Here is a 21,867-nt window from a genome sequence, read left to right as displayed (position 1 = left end):
ATATAGCGACCGTTTTGAATTGAGAACGTTGAGAATCACTGACCTATGTGATTTCATGCACTTATTGCACTTTATTTTATATTTAAAGCCACTGCTCTTCTTCTGGCGTTACTATAATATTTTTAGAATACTCTTAGAGGCAACTGTTTCAATATTCAACAATGATATTATGTTAGAAGTATAGCCCTTCTGTCCAGTTTGACTTTTGAAACCTAGATGGCAGGAGTGAGACATCCCTGCAGGTCTGTCTGCCTGCTGTTGGCAGAGTAGTTTACCTTACCTAACTTATTCCTTTACATCTTATGTGAAAGTAGACCGTTTTGAAAAAAATTTGTCCAAATCTACACTGCGATTATGACTATGACTAAATTATAACTCTGGCTGCGTTTGTGTTATACTTGGTTTTGTTAATGTGGTGTGTAAGTTGTGTTTTTTTTTTTAAACATTGTAATTGAAAAACAATAAAATAGTTGATACAAAACAGCAAATACAACAGTATTCATGTATAATATTCCGCTCAGGAAGTTCTTAAAGCTTCTTTGTAAGCTGCCGTGTTGTCAAGGTCAAATATCTCTATGTTTTAAGATGTTTTCATGTTGTTTTTGTGATGTTTTTTTATGTAAAGCAACGAACTGTAGCACTGTGTGCCCAAGACAAATTCCCCCTCAGGGACAATAAAGTTTACTCCATCTACCTACATGATAAAATATACTTAATGCACTTTATCTTATATTTAAAGGCACTCTTCCTTTTCCTCTCCTACGGGCACTTGTTTCAATATTTGAACATGATTAAGCATAACATTTATATTAATAACCCTTCTGTCCCATGTTCAGCAGAGAAATAAAGCTGCAGTTTGACTTTTGTACACCAGATGGCAGGAGTGAGACATCCCTGCAGGTCTGTCTGCCTGCTGTTGGCAGAATAGTTTACTTTACCTAACTTAATCCTTTACATCTTATGTGAAAGTAGACCGTTTTGAAGAAAATGAGTCAACATTTTAACAATGATCATGACTAAGTTTGACTTATAATTGTTTTTTGTAATATGGTGTTTAAGTTGTTTTTTTACCCTGTAAATGACAGCATGGGATTTGATTTGGCTTTGCTGAACATGCCATCCAGATAAATTAAGTCAAAGTTCAAGGTCGTGTCATTGTCATTGTGCAACCCTGTGTTGCACAATGAAATGCAGTTCCTTTATGCTACACAAGAAAACAATCAGAGAGGATTCACATTGACATTGTCCACTGAAAAATACTTTATGTAGTTTTGTTTCTTCCATTGTTTGAAGAAGTCGTGTTAGAGAGAATAGAAAGTAGTACAGGGACTTTTCGTGACGACTCTTACTGTTTGTGGTCCAAAAGATTAAAGCAGAGGACAGCATGGAGGAAGAGGAGACACGTGGATACAAAGGAGCTTGTGAAAGAGAGTAAAATATAGTAGACATACTATACAAAAGACAGGCTGTTTACTATGACTAATGGCTTGAGGTTTGCAGTTGTCAAGGCGACCGGCCAGCCATCCGTCGAGGCCTCAGAGGCAAACAGGAAGTGGACTGAGAACTGAGAACAGCAACTGAAACTGAAACAGCAGTTAAAGCTTCGGTTAAACTGAGTGTGTAAATGTGTGAAACGAGGAGACATCTGCTCTGAGCACAAAAAAGCTGAACCACACGCACGGAAAAAGCTTTTTTCCACTCAGCACACAGTCATTACATGTACTAACTTGCACACGTCAGCACCAAAGCATTATTTCTTATCACCAACCTGAGCTCTAACCCCTTTTTTTCCCCCTTGTCCTTAACATGGAGGACATTTTTACTGCACATTTTCTCCTTAACAGCAACAGATACACAAGTTCTCTCATAAGCCATAAAGCTGGACTCTGATCTTTATGATCTTTATGCACAAGATAAACCGCCAGCAATCCTTCTCCGTGTCATAAAGCGTGTTAAAAACACCTCAGATTAAATACAAAAACAGTCTTTATTCAGATTTACATGTTGATTCACATGTAGCTTTCATAATGTACAGAGCATAAACAGTGGAGACATGTCGCGGCGAAAACGGCTTTGCTGCATTGCGAGTAGCTGAGCAATTATTTTTTTGTTTTTCTTTGAACAGAAGGGAAATATTGTCCTTTATGGGATGTGCTGAGCTGAGGCACACCTCGGCTTTAACTGAACAGTGATTCATGTGAAGCAAAGCTAGGCTGGATCTACACGATGGGTCCATTATCGACATTGTTACACATCATCGACATCTACTTTCACTGCTGACATTTGGCTGCAATGACTTTACTTTCAAGTGCACTTGAGTTATTCTTTGCTAGACCTTTCTAATAACACGGTCAATGTGCATTATAGAGGGGTCTGAAATTTAGATCATTTTAGCTTCAATATTAAAAACATAAGAATTGATTTCATTCGATACATTTGCTGTGGTGGAAAGGCCTAATATGGATCATGCTGTTTATATACCAAACAACCCTTATAATATAGTCACATTTAAAGGGACTGTATGTATGTTTTTACACGTATAAATGTTTTTTTATTGCCAATGTGTGAACAGGTTGTAACGTAACCGCCTGTAGACTGCTTTTAATGTGAAGGTTGTGGGACGTTTTTTCCGGTAAAATCCAACGGATGTGATGTCAAGCGTGCTCGCGAGTGCCTTTACTCTCTTCAGCTCCGCTAACGGGGTGCAACCACAGCTAACGTTCGGTTACAAATGGAGTCCGCTAACGCCAACAAATAACCAGCCCCCATCACAACTCAGACTCCAACACAAGCGCCGTGGAAGCACAAAAAAAACAAAGTTATATCTAGTGAAGCCCGTCTTGCAAAACAGGAATGTGACCAACGTCGGGGGGGGAAACTAAGATCCTAGTTTTATCAAAACGGGTATAAAACGGCCTGTGAGCTGACAAAATTCCCATTGGACAGGTAAGTTAACATTACTGCCAAGCATGTGAAATATAGAGTGATATTGTGGTTTTAGCTGTCATTCACGTTCAGTCTCGTGTGTGTGTCGCCTCACTGTTCTGACCGATGCTCGCTCGCGTCTATGCAGTGCGAGCACAAGCGCGAGTTACAGGACGCTGACTGTCGTTGACTTAGCGGCCACAGGTGTCGCTGTTGACAAGAAATTTCTGATTCTTACATAAAGCCCCTTTAAGATTCACAAACTATTAACAGCATCTGATTTGGTTGTTACAACTACAGGGTTGTGCAAATCTAAACTTATTTTTCACGTTCGGAGAGGATGTGACCATTATGACAAAATTGCTGAAGAAAAACGAAAAGGCTCATAATGACAAATGCATGGTTAAAAGAAAAGGCAGGTGTTTGTAAAAGCAGTTGACACAACAATTAGCATACATTGGTCTGTGTATTGCAGCCACACCATCAGAAATAGAAGCAACCTTTCGGTATGTGATGAACAATAAAAAGGCACATGGGAGAAACATTTGGTAAAGCAATGCCTATATTCCACATCTGCTATCAAGTAAGACCAAACCCCTTTGATTCAATGAGATTCTTAAATAAATTCACCATGATAGTAATGTGCGGTCCAGTGTAAGTCTCTCTAGTGGTTTGGTTCAAAATCTTGGCAGATTCCTATGTTGTCCTATCGTTTTCCTACAGGAACTCTCTGTTAAAGCCAGGCTGGCAATGAGGACCGTGCTTTAGCCTGCTAGCTGCTAACACAAGTAGCTTTCTCATGCACTCAATAGAATTCATAACGGAGGACTCTCAGGCGACCTAATATGAACATCTCATTGGAGATCAACTATATTTTGCTACATAATATTGAAACCATTGAGCTTGCTCCAATAATCCCTTGTACAACAGACAATATCATCCATTTGAAGCCATAGTTCATCAATCTGTGCTTATATATTTGCATTAGGGCTGTCAAAGTTAACATGATAATAACGTGTTAATGCAAATTAGTTTTAACGCCATTAATTTCTTTAAAGCAACTTGCGCTTTTTAGGTTGTAGCGGGCTCAGTTTTAAGGCTAGAGTGAAGATACTGTCATCATATGAAACTAGAAAATCATTCATACTAGGAGGTTAAATAACGCTCCAAACTTAAGCTACATTTTGGCGAAGAAAAACTGGCATGTCCATTTTCAAAGGGGTCCCTTGACCTCTGACCTCCAGATATGTGAATGTAAATGGGTTCTATGAGTACCCACGAGTCTCCCCTTTACAGACATGCCCACTTTATGATAATCACATGCAGTTTGGGGCAAGTCATAGTCAAGTCAGCACACTGACACACTGACAGCTGTTGTTGCCTGTTGGGCTGCAGTTTGCCATGTTATGATTTGAGCATATTGTTTTATGCTAAATGCAGTACCTGTGAGGGTTTCTGGACAATATTTGTCATTGTTTTGTGTTGTTAATTGATTTCCAATAAGAAATAAATACATACATTTGCATAAAGCAAGCATATTTGCTCACTTCCATGTTGATAAGAGTATTAAATACTTGACGAACCTCCCTTTAAAAAGGTACATTTTGAACAGATAAAAAAATTTGATTAATTTGCAATTAATCGCAATTAACTATGGACAATCATGCGATTAATCGCGCTTAAATATTTGAATTGACTGACAGCCCTAATTTGCATTTAAGTTGTCAAAAGAACGACTTTTTCTTTAAGACATCAAGATTAAGGCTAGTGGCTACTGTGCTCTAAATTAGATAGAATGGAGAGGCGGACACAACGAGAAAACAGAGGAAAGACCTGCACTAAAGTCAACTGGTAAACGGGAAGTTTTGAGACTAGACTGCAAAAAACACCAGAGCTCAGCCTCTGGGATGCATCTCGAGCCCAGACTTCCCTATTCCTCGTTATGCAAGACATTCACTTCAAAATAGGCAGAGTGAACTGCAGATTGAACTCTCTTCACTTACGCTGTTACTGAAGTTAAGATGTTCAGACGGACACCCTGAGATTCAGTCCCTTTCCTCTAACCCAGTGAGCTGAAATACAAGTACTCTATCATATGAGGGATGTTTGTTACTTTGTTACTCAATTAACCAGGTCAAGACTCGTGCAAAATGTGCGAAAAGATAGAACTAGAACACTGCCTGCTGTCTCAGTCCACCGATAAAACCCCTGAAAGCTGCCTGCATGTGTCACTAGCAGACTAAAGCACAGATAGTTTGAATCCAGCCGCACTCTATCAAAGGCACACATCTTCAATAAGGCTTTTTCTCACTGACACTGACACTCACACACACACACACTAGTGCTGTCCTTAAGGTGCTGAAGCGGCTTGCCAGCATACATACATATGAGCTATGTACATTATTAACACCAGGAGGCAGAGGAGAGGAGAACACACCAATACATAGTTCACAGTCTGTCAGTCTGTCTTGTCAGTGAGTCTGTTCTTTCTGTGTGTTGGCGGGTACATTGTCCTGAGGTCTCCAGACAGACAGACAGATACACACACACACGCCTTCTTTCCACTGCGAGGGGGCCAATCAGGGCTTCACAATGATTGTCAATCTTTATCTAGATAACAACATTCCTTTGATTCTTTTTGTGACTTGCTGCTGGTAAAGCTGGTTTGACAACGGTATCCATTGCTTTGTTATGAACACATCTTTGTTCCGTCCGTGTGTGCCAGTTAAGCATGTGCTTACACTTGAGTTTACACTATTTTAAGATGGCAGGTAATCTGTTCTAATACTTTATGGTGAGTAGTCTTAAATGACCCGTGGCTAAATCTGGCAATTTGATGAGGGAGATTTGAAAAATGTAAATGAAATACAAAACAACTTCATGTGATCAACTATTAGTTTGCTAAAAATCACAACACAGTGGATGAATATGAGGAGGATGTAGTTTCAAATGTACAGTAAGGCAATACTGGCTCAAAGATAATTAATTAAAAGGGGTATTCATCTATAGGTTGTGCAATAAAAAAACATTAAGAATTTTTATTAGGGCTGTCAAAGTGACAAACAAGTTTGCGCAAATTTGTTTTCTTAAACGCAACTTACAATTTTTAGGTTGTAGGGGCTCAGTTTTAGAGTTAGAGTGAAGATACTGGCATCATATGAAACTAGAAAAGCTAAGAAATCCATTAGTCAGCCATGTCATACTAGCTTATCATGAAGGAGGCTAAACAACGCTCCAAACTTGTGGTTAATTTTGGCAGAAAAACTGGCATGGCTATTTTCAAAGGGGTCCCTTGACCTCTGACCTCCAGATATGTGAATGGGTTCTACGGGTACTATTGAGTCTCCCCTTTACAGACATGCCCACTTTATGATAATCACATGCAGTTTGGGGTCAAGTCATAGTCAAGTCAGCACACTGACACACTGACAGCTGTTGTTGCCTGTTGGGCTGCAGTTTGCCATGTTATGATTTGAGTATATGTTTTATGCTAAATGCAGTACCTGTGAGGGTTTCTGGACAATATCGGTCATTGTTTTGTGTTATTAATTGATTTCCAATAAGAAATATATACATACATTTGCATAAAGCAGCATATTCGCCCACTCCCATGTTGATAAAAGTATTAAATACTTGACAAATCTCCCTTTAAGGTACATTTTGGACAGATAAAAAATGTGTGAATAATTTGCAATTCAATATTTTAATCAATTGACAGCCCTAATTTTTTTTTACAACTAAAAGGTTAATTTTCTTTCATTAGATAAAAGTGGCGAATTTCATTCATTTGGCATAATGTATGCCAAAGTGTTAGCCCAAAGCAGCAGAGAACACAATCTATCGGTGACAGGTGGATGATTATGGTGTCTCAAAGGCCAGATATAGTCGGATGTGGACATGGACAACAGGCGCGCATACGGTTCTATTTATTCCATGTCTGCATACATGTTTGTCTGTCTGTGCGGCCCACGTGGCAGACATGGAGAGATGATGACATTTACATCAGGCAAACCCTCGCATCCATACAGATGCAGAAATAATGTATCGTGGGCACGTCAAGCCAGCACCAGCTAGCAGTTTCTCCAATTAAGAGGAAAACTGAGAATTCATCGCCCAGACAGAAGCTACAAAAAAATCAAAGGTTTTGAAGCTGGCCCTGTTTGAGCTCCACGCCGCCCTGATGGAGAAAACAAACTATCTCTGTCATTCCTATGCCCTGGAAGCGGTGATGATACTCCCTCATCTGGGGTCAGAGGTCAGGAGGTAGTCACATCTGAGGTTTTCATAATGACGCTTGCGCGCATCTCGTGGGTGTGGCTGGTCGCCGCGTCCATGAGAGAGTTCTGGCTGTAGGCCGGCGTCCAGCCGTCAGTGTGGTAGCTGATGAGAGGGGTCGGGTCTCGCGTGCTGGTGACCCTGAAGTTGGGCTTGCTCGCAGTGACGAAGGTGGCCATGCCGGGGAGAGAGCATGTGGGAACCCTGAGAACTGATGTGTTGTAGTCCCGCCTCCAGTCACCCTGTCAGTTAAAACAATGAAAAAAAGGAGAAGAAGAAGAAAAATACAGTCAGAGCTGTTAAAGGCTGTGGCTAATTCATGACGCATGTTGTGGTGAAACACACAAAAACACCACCGCAAAAAAATGATTATAGAACTGAATCAACATCTCTGTGTAAAATATTACAATATGCTTCACAGGCTATTGCTTTGAAATGCATTACATGTAAAACGTGTCAATGTTACTGTAACCAAGAGGCAAGAACTGCATTTCTTACTGACTATTCAAAGCAAAAAAAAAAAAATCAAGATTTGAAGGAAAGTTTCTACATAACAACATAGTTAACAACAATGTACTCTTGCTACTGATAAGAAGTAGAGTGTGTGTGTGTGTGTGTGTGTGTGTGTGTGTGTGTGTGTGTGGGTGTGTGTACACGAGCCTGTGTTCACTGTGGGTACAATGTACTACAAAGGACAACCACAGATCAAACTGTTAATGTTTGACAGCCACAGTTCCTGACAAGGCCCTCCCTTTTCTCAGTCTCTCGCAACATTACAGGAAGGAACACACACACGCACACACACCCTGTTTCAGCAGTAAGGTTGAAACAGGTAAAAACCTGTTTATCTGAAGATCCGAGCAGTTAATAATTCATTCATCACTCTCTCCTCTGTGTATAAGTGTGTGTATAATGGTAGACTCACCTCTTTGGTGTCCTCTGTGTCGCTGTCCGTGTCGCTGCCTGTAGAAATAAAGAAATATAAATAAAGGCACGGATGGAAAAAAAACAGATGAAGGGCATGGAGAGCAGGAGAAATAGGAAGAGTTCAATTAAGCCAGAAAAAAAGCAATTCTCAAGGCTCACATCCAACAGTGCGTTTTCTACTATTTAAACAGTATAAACAGTGCAAACACATGCACACAATAGCGCAATTCAAAGTACACATGTGCTTAAGTAAGCAAAGTAAAATACATGAAAACAAAGAAAGAAAAGAAGGGATACATGATGATTTTGAATTGAATCCTGACACTTCAAGTCATGTTGGCGATGGAGAAAGATAAAAAAAAAAAAAGAAAGAGACAAAGAGAAAGTATGACAGATGGAACGATTACAAGTGTAAACTGATAGAGCCAACTGTACTTGAATGACTGGTTCTACACAGAGTTGTGAGATAAAAAGATCTCAGGCTGGTAATGAAACAATGAATGTAAGATGACAAAGTGTCCAGTATTGACAACGTCATGACCAGTTTAGTTACTAGTGAACATGTATGGTTCTGGACCTCTTTAACAGAGAAAGCAATCCTCGCATATTGTACGGGATACTTGCTTATATTTAATTAGATTATCATTAATTAAATATAAATATTCACACTGCGCATATGCAAGTCTGTGTTGTGTTTACTTCCCGTTGTCTGCACTAAAAAGCTCCCGCCACGGTTGAAAAGTGAAAAAATGACGTCCTAATGTCCTTTTTCCTAACCAGGAAAGATGAGAAGGTGAATTCATAAGGACTTAGGAAAAGACAACCGCGGTGCTCAGAGAATCCGACTGCACTTACACTGGGCTCCGTAATCATGATGCGACAGCGAATGTTATTGATGTCGGTCTGCCGCCGTGATGAAACTACAATGTTCCGAAGATGAACTACAAAAAGCATATCTTACACTTCTAACTACATTTCTAAAGATTGACGACATGACACCTCCCTGAAAGTGAAGCCAAAACATCTGGATCGCTCCCCCGGTATATTGCAAGCCCCGCGGGCCTGAGATGACTCCCCGCTGGGGCAAAACATTGGGGAATTATGTATTTTTAGGATGTTTTATAAACTTAAATGTGTTATACAAGTAGCAAAATCCTTTAGGAATTACTCAGGGCGTAGGTTGTGTATTTAACATTAGCGAGTGTCTGTTTGCGGTCAAGAGAGAGACAGACAGAGAGAGAGAGACAGAGAGAGAGAGACAGAGAGAGGGAGCGTGTGTGTGTGTGTGTGTGTTTGTGTGTGTGTGTCTTTGTGTGACGGAGTGACGGTGAGAGGAAGTCAGCTGTAACTAGCTGTAGTGTAGCAGTGTGTACAGTTCAGGCTGTCGGTGAATAAATGTTACAACTCCTCAAGACACAAGACAAGTTCACGTGTCTCTATTAGGATTTCTCCATACATGACTAGGCAGGGATTTACGTCTCCATTACAACAGTTACGCGCTACTCAAAGGAGCGGCTGTAAATGGTGATAAACACATTTCATTTTTCATCAGCAGCAACTTAACATGACTCCTATGCAGCTGAAAAGTGAAACGGTGAAATAAAGCCGATATGTGAGTACAATCAGTTAGAAGCTAAAAAAGTACTGAAAGCTGAACACACAACGTCTTTCTCTCTGGTCTCCTGCACACTCGTTTGGTTTTAAACCAAACGAAAAAGGAGAGCCGGAGAACATGAACGAACAAAGTGATTTGTAAACTGTGCGATAAACAAGTCATGGCTAAAGACGGATACGCCACAAATCTCTGCTCCCCTTTTTTAAAACTCACCATCCAGAATACGCAAGTCATTTCCTCCTATGACTCCATAAACTACAAGTTTAAAAACAGCCTGAACAAGTCTAATCAAATCACTGTGCGCATTCATCTTTTCGGTTTCAAATTTATCGTTCATTATTTTCAACATTGGGCTGATTTGCACCACACTGTTCCACACTATAGATCCGATCTGGGGACTGTGATACAGAAGATACAGACACTTTATGTGGATGATGTAATAGCAGATGATGTAATGACCGATAATAACGGTTCAGGAGGTCACTATCTGACTGTGGTTAAGAGGTTTTGGTTTTTTTTACTCGCTATTCAAACTGAACACCAATTAATGCAAACCAAAAAACAAGAACTGATTTGGGCTTGACAGCCAAATTAAGCTGTGTGTTGTAACACACAAGTACCATTAACCATGTCCTAGAAAGCTGCTCGTTTGTATGTATGGTAACCACTATGGTTGCTCTTCATAACTGTGGTCAAAACAGTGGTTCTGAATCACTTTGACTTCTTGTACAAGCCTGGTCCCATGTAGCTAACCTAGATATGCTCCTTATCATACCAAAAATCATCGTGTGTGTGTGTGTGTGTGTGTGTGTGGTCTCACCGCAGCATGAAGACACAGGAGAGATTTGGAGTGGGTACGAGTGGGAGGAGCTAACAGTCTGCTCTTCGTTCTCAGTGGTCACTTCGATTGTCTGACAGACGAATGGCAGCTGCTCGCTGGTGATCACATGGTCTTCTATTGAGCAGCGAATGGCTGTGAACGGACAGACCGGATAGGTTATGACAGGCTGAATATATGAATTCACTCCAGTGCTGTAAATGAATTATTGATGAAGAGATCTTATCTAGTTACACATCCACCCACTGATGTGAGATAAAGAGTCATCTCCATCAGCTATTCGTACACCTCAAAAATCCAAGTGTAGTTATTCAATATTTATAGTCAAAACGCTGATTTTGACCATGGCATTAGAGAAAAACTTGAACACCAAAGCCTCCCCCTCAATTAGGCCTGCACAATAGGAGGAAAATGTGCGATAACATTTTTCAATATTGCGCTGACGATATGACTTGCGATAAATAAACAAATATTGAATTGTGCATTGTAGATATACATACTGTATGCATATATTTTTTTTATATAACTAGGCTAAATGTTGTTTCTAGAGCAGCAACAGTAATGTTAACAACAGCAAAGTCACCATATAAACTCATTAATATCTCACTGGAAACTGTCTAAAATGTTAATAAAATAAATCATATTCCTGACATGAACATACTGAGTGAAGGTTATAAAGACTGAAGAACACAGACTTCAGTCAGTATCAGTCCTTCATCCTGTCCTCCTCTGATGTGATTCACTGTTGCAGGTAATGTTAGGGCTGGTAGAGGGAGGACGGGCTGCTTTGTCTCAGCCAGCTGATCATTTTACAAGTAAGATACGTGACAAACTAACCTAAACAGTGAGACTACATCGCCTACTGCCAGCTTTAGTTTTAGCTTGAGTAGCCGAGGGTTACGTTGCTCCAATACTTCATGAAGATAATATATTATTAATACAGAGGCTCTGTAGTCTACACCTTTGTCAATATAAGCGCATCACCGCTTCACGCCTTCCGTTCAACCCTTCACAATAAACTCCCCAGACACAAACACTGAAACACGGCTTACTAGAGGAACTAAAGTCATTCACAACTCAACAAATTTACTTACACGTGTTTACAATTAGCTGTTAGCCACCGAGCTAACGCGCTCTGCTTGTGTAAACAGCGCCGGTGGATGAGAGACTGCGGACAGAGCAGATTGGAACATCGCTTTCCTACATGTTGAACCGTTTCGTGTTTATGCTTGTTGAACAGGTGGAATAATGTATCTTGGCTTTACACTTGCAAAGTTTTATTGCACTTACTTACAGTAAGGGGGTTGCAACGTGATAATAAATGCTAGTCTTTAGTCCCGTGGCCTGTTTAATAACGGGTTTCAGTAACCAACCGCCCCCGATTTTTCTTATTCATCGCGTTTCAGACAGCCTTTTGCAATGTGTTCATCGCACATGATCATATCGCGATGACGATCAAAATACGATTTATCAGTCAGCCCTACTCTAAATTTATTACTGTTTCTTAAAAAGAAGCCAGATGTAATCTCTTCCATTTTATATATATATATATATATATATATATATATATACATATATATATATATAAAGTAGGGCTGTCAATCGATTCAAATATTTAATCGTGATTAATCGCAAATTTTGTATCTGTTCAAAATGTACCTTAAAGGGAGATTTGTCAAGTATTTAATGCTCTTATCAACACGGGAGTGGGCAAATATGTTTGCTTTATGCAAATGTATGTATATATTTATTATTGGAGATCAGTTAACAACACAAAACAATGACAGATATTGTCCAGAAACCCTCACAGGTACTGCATCTGGCATAAAAAATATACTCAAAGCATAACATGGCAAACTGCAGCCCAACAGACATGTCATGGGCATGTCTGTAAAGGGGAGACTCGTGGGTACCCATAGAACCCATTTACATTCACATATCTTGAGGTCAGAGGTCAAGGGACCCCTTTGAAAATGGCCATGCCAGTTTTTCCACACCAAAATGTAGCGCAAGTTTGGAGCGTTATTTAACCTCCTTTGTGACAAGCTAGTATGACATAGTTGATACCAATGGATTCCTCAGGTTTTCTTGTTTTATATGATGTCAGTATCTTCACTCTAGCTTTAAAACTGAGCCACAACGTTAAAATTGCATGTTGAAGCATTAAAGAAATTAATGGCGTTAAAATGAATTTGCGTTAACTCGTTTTTATCACATTATTATTGCCACTGTGGTTGCATGGCAAATCTATAAATGATAATTATTCTTAAATGGTGGAAACCATTCCTCTTACCAGTATAAGCAAACAGTCTGCAGATACTGCATTTACTAGGGTAGGATTTAGTTATTGTGCTGTATACGTTCAAGTCAACAACAAGTCATCAAGCAGACAGACAGAAACATTAGAATGTTTCACAATAACAACACGTCCAAGCAGAAATATGAAATAGGCCTAAACCCAGGTATGACCCAAAATAGCCACAACATATGAATAAAGAAGACACTGGTGTAGTACCTGAGGCACTGTCCGTCACTGTAAACTCTAGTTGTTCCTCCTTGACTTCCAGTTTGATCGTTTCCTGTATGGTATAGTCAATAGGTCCAACATGAGCATCAGAAAGAGTCCTGTCTGGAGATGGAGAAACTACCTGCTGGTGAGAAGGGCAGAGAGTGGAAAATTAGACAGAATAAAGATTGATAACTATGTTCAAAAGGGACGGTGACTTTAATGTTACAGGAGCAGATCTGTGGCTGTTTTTCATCACGCTGTACCAGCAGTACATATAGAGCAGAAACCATTTTATTCAAACTTCTAAAACCTTCTTTTAAAAGTTCATTTATACCAGTTATATTACATGTTATATTATATTTGATACTGTTGATCATGCTATGCTCCTATAGAGGCCATGTGAAATTGCTTTTGATTCTGTCCTGTAAATGGTTTCAGAACTCCCTGTGTAATAGACCGTAATGCGTGATTTTGGGAAATGATTGTTCTGTACTTTTACCACTATATTTCACCACTGTGGGTCCTGTCTTGTTCACAATTTATATTAACAATATTACATCTATATGTGTGGATGACACAGTTCTGTATTGCTTTGCTGGGCCCAAAAGTTACGTTTAAATTTCACATTGACACACTTGTCAGCAAGCTCTGACAAATAAATTAGATATTTGTACAGAAACAGAGCTAATTTACCTATGTTCTGTAGGAAGCGAATAATTAAGGCTGTCTTCTTGTCTGTCTTGGATTATGGTGACATCATCTATAGACACACCTCTGCCTCCACTCTGAAGCCGTTCGATTCAGTTTATCTCTCTGCACTAAGATTTATTTCCAGAGACTGTTATTCTACTCATCATTGCATCTTGTATGAAAAGGTTGGGTTGGCATCTCTAACAGTAAGACGTGACAGGCATTGGTTTTTATTTATTTATAAAGCCCTTAATGTCAACTTGCCATCATATATCACTTCCTTATTAAATTGGTCCTATAGTCATTATTTGACTCGCTAAAAAAAAAAAAAAAAAACACTGACTAAAATTTAAACTGAGTTCCGCTGACTAAATATCGACTAAAAAAAATACTAAATTGTGACTAAAATGTAATTTAAAATTCTTGTCAAGATTAAAGCTGGGGTTGGCAGCATTGGAGAAAACAGCAAGAGTACACTAGATTTAAAAAATGATCTACCCGATAAACCCAGCCGAGTGTTGCCAACTCTTTTCCGATGAATGTAGCCCTCAGCACTAGCTCCATAAGTCCCTAAATCTAGCGAGAAAGTCGCCATGTGAATGAGAACCTATCATAACGAACCAATTCGGGCTGAATGAAATGATTGGACGGGCTTATTACAGTCCTGCAACAGCCACAGATACCAGATTGTTTGTCTTTTTTTTTGTCAGATCATTTGATTTATTGATCGCTGTGATGATTTCAACCAATATAATAGAAAAGGTTTTTAAATACATTACCCACCCGAGCTTTAACACTGGGCCCGAGTGAGGAATCAAAAACACACTCTTCTTTTCTGGTGCTATTATTTCCCATCATACTGCTGTTCTTCAGCAGTGCTGCCACTTATGGTGAGCATTAATAAAATGTTGAATGCATTCAAAAGGGTTACGTCACATGTGAAAAACTCCTCTATAAGAGATTTTTGTGTTATTGTGTTTTGTGCTACACATTACTCTATCCTGCAAATGTTGTGGGCTTCATGTTTATCTACCTCTTTATTTCCCTTGGGCTTTCCCTCCTTTTCTGTCTTCTTCTTTCCTAAATGGACATACAGACAGAAACACACACCTTTCAGAAATTGATTTAAAATCCCCAATATGATTGATACAGTAAATATGGAATTATAAACAAGTCCTTTCAAGACAAACAGATCAAATGTAGAAAAGTGATAGAGTTCTACACAGCACAGCATCATCGGCAGGACTCACCTTTCTTCATGCTCCTCTCTGAGGAGGAGAGCATCTTATACACTCTGAAGGCATTTGTTCCCTTTTTGATGCTTTTATCCTTCACCTCCTCGATGTCTGGCAGGCTGTTCATGGCACAGCGGAAATTAGCCTTCCACGTCTTTGGATCTGGACGGTCTATGCCTCGCTGGAATTTACCTGCACATTCACAGATACAGAAAATCACAGTTGTTATTTATTACTACAGATGGTCACTAAAGTAAACCAACATGTTACCCACACTTGTTACTTGGTTATTATTATTTAGTTTGAAAAAAAACACACTCTATGTAGGTTTAGCTCTGTGGACCTGCTGGCTATGAAAAATGTTGACTTTTTAATTTCATAAATACACACTGCACAATTGGTTCATTTAATTGTCATCAGTATTGCTAGTATTTATATCATATATTTATTTATTTATATCATACAGTATATATTTATATACAGTAGCTGAAAATAAATATTTCCCACTGACAATTTCTGCAATTCTGACTATTTTGTTTTTGGAATCTTTTGGGCCGGTCCTCCTGGCAAAAATCAGACCGATTTTTAATACATTTTCCTCTTAACTGATGCAACAAGGAATTGTGGGGCATTTTCTACTGTTAAAGAACCCCTGTGTGTTTCCTAACAAAGGTACCTTTAGAGAAGCATTCTGAGGCCTAACTGAACGGGACACTCCTACAACTTAATCATTTCAATTTCTTCCTAAAAAAACATCACGCATATCGAAAGCTTCTTTGATTTGAGACAGAGAACTGCTGTGACGTCTAGTAGGCATGAAAATGAAATCAACTGAAAAAGGAGAACCACTGAGTATACAGTATGTTGTTAGATGTGTGTATTACCGGTATGTATGGCCCATCTCATGAAGAGCGGAGCATCTTTCTCCAGGTCCCAGCCGTGACGTGCAGCATGCATCCATGGGATCTGGAAGATCCTCTTTTCCTACAGACATTTACATTTTGTCAGCTCTTGAACTTTAACAGCAGTGTGTGTGTGTGTGTGTGTGTGTGTGTGTGTGTGTGTGTGTGTACACGCATCAGTGTACACTTACTTTGTTAACCCATTTGAGCCCTGGTATCTGACAGGAGTCGATCTGCTCCTCCAGCCACGGCCGCATCCTCATTCTCTCTACTGGCATGGTGTCCTGTGAGCACACACATATTCAGGCACAAAGACATAAGCATGTATACATATTATAGATGGCAACATCTGTATGTATGAGGTAACGGTAACGGTAGTCAGAGCGAGGAAAAACAATTAACAGGAATTACAATTCAAGTGTAAACCGTTTTAATGCAGCAACAAATTGGTCAAAATGTAAACAGGAATTAAAATTCCAGTGTATAATCTATATAGTATATAAATATAGAATTTAATTGAATAGATCTGCCCCATTATTATTATTAATAATAATATGAATAACTCTTTTTTTTAATCACACTGGTATCGGATCGGTACTCGCCGGTATCGGCCGATAATGCAAGTTCAGGTATCGTAATAGGTATTGGGAAGGGAAAAAATGGCATCGGAACATCTCTTGTAATTAGTACAGTCAACAACACAAATATCAAAACATAATGGCATGTGGCCTACTGTGTCAAACAGAGTGAGGGGAAGCAACCACTAGAGGTTATGTGAGGTTGTGAGCCAAACAAAGGAGAGAGTTGGATCCTTCATTCTCTGTGGCTGTAAAGATAAAACTCCTGCCAAGTTTGTGAAAGTGAACATGCACTATCAGGACTGTAACTGCAGCCGTGTACTCCACATACTGACCATCTTTGTAGAAATTAAATTTGAAACACCACATTTTCGAAGACAAGACAGGAGGGTGGACAACAGCATGGACTAGGAGCAGATAAGGACTACAGCGTGTTTATCTAAAAACAGTTAGAGCAAACTTCACCCACCCCGCCACATTTGATTTAAGAGCAGGGTTATGATCCCTGCAGTGTGATGTGATCAAAGTCCGGTGGGCCAGTTCAGCCAGTGAGCCAGGGTGACACTCCCCGTGCACGCTACAGTGAGCCAACATACTGCCTCCTGACGTGAGAACGAGCTCCCCAACAGGTCAAACAGGGTGACATGGCACAGCATCAAATACTAAATATTAGCCCTTTTTCTGAGCTACGGGGTTGAATCTTCCAGCTGCATCCAGCTTACAGTACATACAGGCTGACTGCAGCACAATGTAATCAGCTCTATATGACCAACAGAAGTTTGAATAGGTGATAATATAAATAGTGTACCGTGTGGTAGTTAAATATGTTGAATCTGAAGTCTGCACAGCTGTATTAGTGAAAACATTAAAATGCAAATAAGGTAAGAAAAAGACCAATACAGCTAGTTATTATACCATGTGGCAATGGGTTTTTTTCTGATTGCACAATGAGTCACATCCTTTGTTTTGTTTTTTGAAAGGTTGCACCAGTAGCCAGGCGGTGTGAATAATTGCAGTGAGAGAAAAAATTTATTCACCTATGTATGTTTTTTTTAATGCCAGAATCGATATATTTCCTTCATTTGAGTCTATTTGGAGGTAGAAGGAAGTTACTGCTTTTATTGTTGTAGTCTGAGTAACCTGACGTCCTATCCGTTCTGTATCCATCAACCAAAACAAACCAGCCGGCTTCAACCAGCCAAAACGAATAAGTAGAAAACGGCGGACGGTGCGCATGGATACAACCTGCAGCCTCACAATCCAGCGTGGTAAACACTACACATCCAGTAAAGGATGGAAACAATTTGGGTTTCACACATTGCAGGAAAAGCAGAGCTAGACATCACGACTAAAGCTGCATGCTAACTCTGTCGCGGACAGGATACGTTATCGTACTGCGGTAACGTGCGGTCTAGCCGGTCACCACTCTCATCTCCGAGGTCAAATCAGCCGGTAGAGCACCCATATACTGACATTTATGTTAAATGCATTCAAACGGCCCCGGTGGAGCTGACCATGACATGAAAGAGCTAGCGATGGACTTGGCGAAGTTGGAATGTCCCTTATAAATGAAAAGAAAATTCCACTAATTTGTGATGGAAATGTCTTCATTCTCTGGTTTTCCGGTTGCAGGAAAACATTTATAAATAATTCCTAACAATGAGTGATATATTTGACTTCAGGACATCTCTGACTACATACATGCTGAAAATCAAACCCATGTACTGTATTAGTTTAGATATTTTCCAAAGTAAAAGTCCCTAGAAGTGTATGATTCAACTGTTTCCCATGGTCTAGTGTTAAAAACGTTAACAAAAATAGCAATATCGAATCGCAATACTTGCTGCAATACATATCGAATCGGCACACAAGTATTGTGATAGTAGTGAATCAGGAGATAGGTGTATCATCCCAGCCCTAATGAATAATGTGAATAATGAATAATATTTACAATGTCTGCATCATGGCTAAACCCTATGATTACAATCATAACTCACAAAGCTTAATGGTAGATTTGTATGTTAAAAATGATAATATATATAGACGTTTGTGTAAAATATGTATGTAGAATATGACTTGGCCTGCTTACTGTCAACCACTCAAATTGTAATCTCTTACATGTCAACAAGACACACGTCTAAGTTGCAGAGAACATGAAACATTACCTAGTCTAGTTCAAATAAGATACTTCTGACAGTACTCTGATTTACTAACACATGCACCAAGGCCTGAACACAACATAAATACTGTTTATAAGCCAATCCATTATTCCTCACATAGCACAATACAAATTATCTTATATATACCTTTTAAGTACAATTTTGAAGAGTGATTCCTTATGACTTGGATTGCTTACTGTCAACCATTCAAATATTATTATTTTTAAATGTCTACGACACACACGTCTAAGTTGCAGAGAACATGATAGTTACCTGTAGTAGTCCAGTTCACATAAGATGCTTCTGACAGTCCTCTGACTTACTAACACATGCACGGAGGCCTGAACACAACATGAATATTGTTCACTAGCTAGTTAGTCCATTCTTCATCACATCAACTAAACACAGTTCAAACTACAAGACTTGTAAATGTCAAAACTAACAGAAACAGTCCCTCTGATTCTACATGTTGTTAAATATGAATCCCTCTGACTTTAGTTAGTAAGAGGTTTATTTGAGGTTAAAGTTTGCTTTAGCAGTGTGAGGGTCAGGTGGAGAGTTCATGTTTGTCTGTCTGTCTGTCTGTCTGCCTGCTGACCCACAAACAACCAGCCGAGACTAAAGTGAAAATAAACGCAGCAGCTCGTCAACAAACGCAGAGAACAACTCCAGCACTACTTTCACTTACAGGGAGAGCTGAGACTAGAGAGGAGCCGTCATCATGTCGTCCTGAGGGAAGTCTGCCTGAGCTCTAGTCAACAGCGTTAATATGCGGAAATAAGAGTTACCTGTTCGTGTTGTTGTGGCCTGGAGGCTTCACGCTGCTGCTGGCAGGAGAGAGACACCAGCTGAAGTTGGACAAGTGAACTTATTTCACGTTTTAAGGTGAAAAAGGAAAGCTAGTGTGTTTCTGTTCAGAGCGAAAGCAAAACAACAACGGCTGCTCCGGGAAGTGGGGGCTCGCGCTGGAAATCCCCCTCCTGCTCTCTCTCGTGCTCTCGCTTTGGCTCGATCGCGAGCGGCGTCGCGGAAGTCTCTTGGCCGCGTGCGCGCTCCCAATGAAAGACCACCGACGAAGAGGGCTCACTCTGCTCTGATTTCTGGGGACCACAAAAAGTCAACACAAGCCGTCTCTCATGTTTTATTTTATTTTACACAGAGCCAGCTCTAAGAAAAGAAAAAAGGTAGAAAAGGCACAAAGTAATTGCAGTACAAAATAAGTAGCACATTCAACTCAACACAATAAATAAATAAATTATTAAAATATAAAAGGCCCTCAGTGTAGTCAATAAATAAACTAAACTACCCTCTGCATAGGAACGATACCCCCACAATACAAATATACAGTATATATGCTCCATGACCATGTTAAAAGAACTTGTAACTCTCAAACATATTTAAAAAAAAATTAATATATTTCAGACAATTACCATTCACCACCATTCAGTTCAGGTGTACTGTGTGTCAATAATGGTATGGAGGTGAGTATTTAACACATTATGGAGGACCACAAGAGTCACGGAAATAGTAATAAAGCATTGCCCTTTTAAATGCCCGATTAAAACTAATATACTAGCATTTCTAATTCAGTTTGTGAATTTGTGAGTTATTTATTTCTCTTTTTTTAACTGTATTTTCAAATAGAATTTTGAATTCCATTACTTATTTATATTTCATTCCTGTATTTTAAGTGATGTACTCATTGACTGTTCTGTGGTGTTTTTGTAAATCCCTTTTTAATTTTGAGCTATTTATTGATGGATTCATATTTCATTTGTACATTATTTTTATAATTCTTATTTGTTATTGTCAATCAAAATGTCAAATAATGTATAATTAAAAAGAATAATAACTTTGTAATCTAGTCCATTTATTCATAGATTAATAAATACATCTGTAAAAAAAAAAGATTAAAAAATGTGTACCTGAGTCCTGTGAATATATAGATTATACAATTGCTACAATATATTTACTCTCAACACTCATCTATGTAATTCGAAAGAAGCACCAATATTGTCTTGTATGGCAAGGTGCTTTAGTATATTACTACGCACTGTCATGATTGTGTAGTTTTGGTTCAACATCAAGTTTTAGTCATTATTTCTGTTTTGTTTGTTTGTTTGTTTCATTTCTTGTATAGCGCATTAAGTTGTTTATTTGTGATGTAAATGTGACTTAATTGGCTGCTCTAACACAATTTAGTAGGTTTTCCCTGTTTTTATTTTCCAAATACATGCACCCTAGAGACTGTCCACTCCACTGGCTATAAGGTTGAGCTAAAATACTACTAAATGCCTTCCATTAAAATATGTAAGGTTGAGTAAAACAACTTAAAGTGTGAGCTAATATTGATAATGTAGTCTTGTAGAAGTTGAACTGCAGAGGAGCACATCGGGAAAAATAACGCCCACTTTTGAATCGTTCCTTCTGAAACATAGACGATCTTTGAGCTGGATTTCATTTTCACTTCCTCTACTGTATCTCCTCCTCCTCCTCTCTCCTCCCCTCCTCCTCCTCCCCTCCTCCTCCTCCACCCGTTTCTACGCGGCTGAAGCTGGAAACGAAACAAGAAACTTTAAGCGGGTGTGTGTGAGAGAGAGATTAGAAACCCCACCTGCAGTTATTTGGAAAGTGCAGATTTCCACTAGTCTATATTTGCCTGCAGTGAACTGATGTCCCCTAGTTAAAGATGTGGGTTCAAAACAGGACCAAAGTACATTCAGTCAACACCAGAGTTTCAATTAGGAAGTTGTTTCATAGACCGTCGCAGTTTCTGATGAAAATGTGCTCATGACTAAAAATGCAATTGTATCTTATTCTCAATAGTACATTATGATATTGGTCACATAATACAAATAATGTGAATATATTAATTTGTTTTAATCCCATGATGTTAAATTGCACTGCTGTGTCCATTTTAGAATAAAAACACATTCATGTATGAATAGCAGCTGTTCAAGCTTTAACATGCAGGCTATATACGTACATTTTCAGATGAAGTTATGATTACGAAATTCCTGTCGTGTCTGCCCCAGTTTGCCCCCTACATGGCCCTTTCTGTTTACACCAAACAGAAACTAGTTTTTGAAAAATACAGGAACAGAAAATGTGATGTTTGAAAAGCACTGTTATTTACTACCTATATAAACTAAATACATGTAAACGGTGTCGGCACTTCTGAGCTGCCGTACAGTCAGGACACAGTCCTCTGGAC

At 39.2% G+C, this 21,867-nt stretch overlaps 1 protein-coding gene across 3 annotated transcripts; it reads right to left on the bottom strand.

Annotated features, from left to right (window-relative positions):
• Positions 1 to 1,968: 1,968 nt before the first annotated feature.
• On the bottom strand, positions 1,969 to 19,691 carry irf2b (interferon regulatory factor 2b). Of its 3 annotated transcripts, none has more exons than XM_074647749.1 (9): positions 19,442 to 19,691; positions 16,108 to 16,200; positions 15,899 to 15,998; positions 15,030 to 15,206; positions 14,813 to 14,859; positions 13,096 to 13,231; positions 10,563 to 10,715; positions 8,126 to 8,163; positions 1,969 to 7,442 (listed from the first exon to the last, which is right to left on the bottom strand). In XM_074647749.1, exons 2-9 carry the CDS (start codon positions 16,192 to 16,194, stop codon positions 7,182 to 7,184), a joined length of 999 nt encoding a protein of 332 aa, XP_074503850.1. In that variant the 5' UTR covers positions 16,195 to 16,200; positions 19,442 to 19,691; the 3' UTR covers positions 1,969 to 7,181. The 3 variants fall into 3 exon arrangements, with proteins under 3 accessions (XP_074503850.1, XP_074503852.1, XP_074503851.1); XM_074647751.1 differs by having other exon boundaries at positions 13,096 to 13,228; positions 19,442 to 19,681; XM_074647750.1 differs by lacking the exon at positions 19,442 to 19,691 and adding an exon at positions 18,927 to 19,328.
• Positions 19,692 to 21,867: the final 2,176 nt, after the last annotated feature.

This window comes from Sebastes fasciatus, chromosome 10 (assembly GCF_043250625.1).
Source record: "Sebastes fasciatus isolate fSebFas1 chromosome 10, fSebFas1.pri, whole genome shotgun sequence".
Classification (NCBI taxonomy): Eukaryota; Metazoa; Chordata; class Actinopteri; order Perciformes; family Sebastidae; genus Sebastes; species Sebastes fasciatus.
The sequence above is the reverse complement of the archived record's forward strand: the minus strand, read 5'-3'. Positions and strand labels throughout refer to the sequence as shown.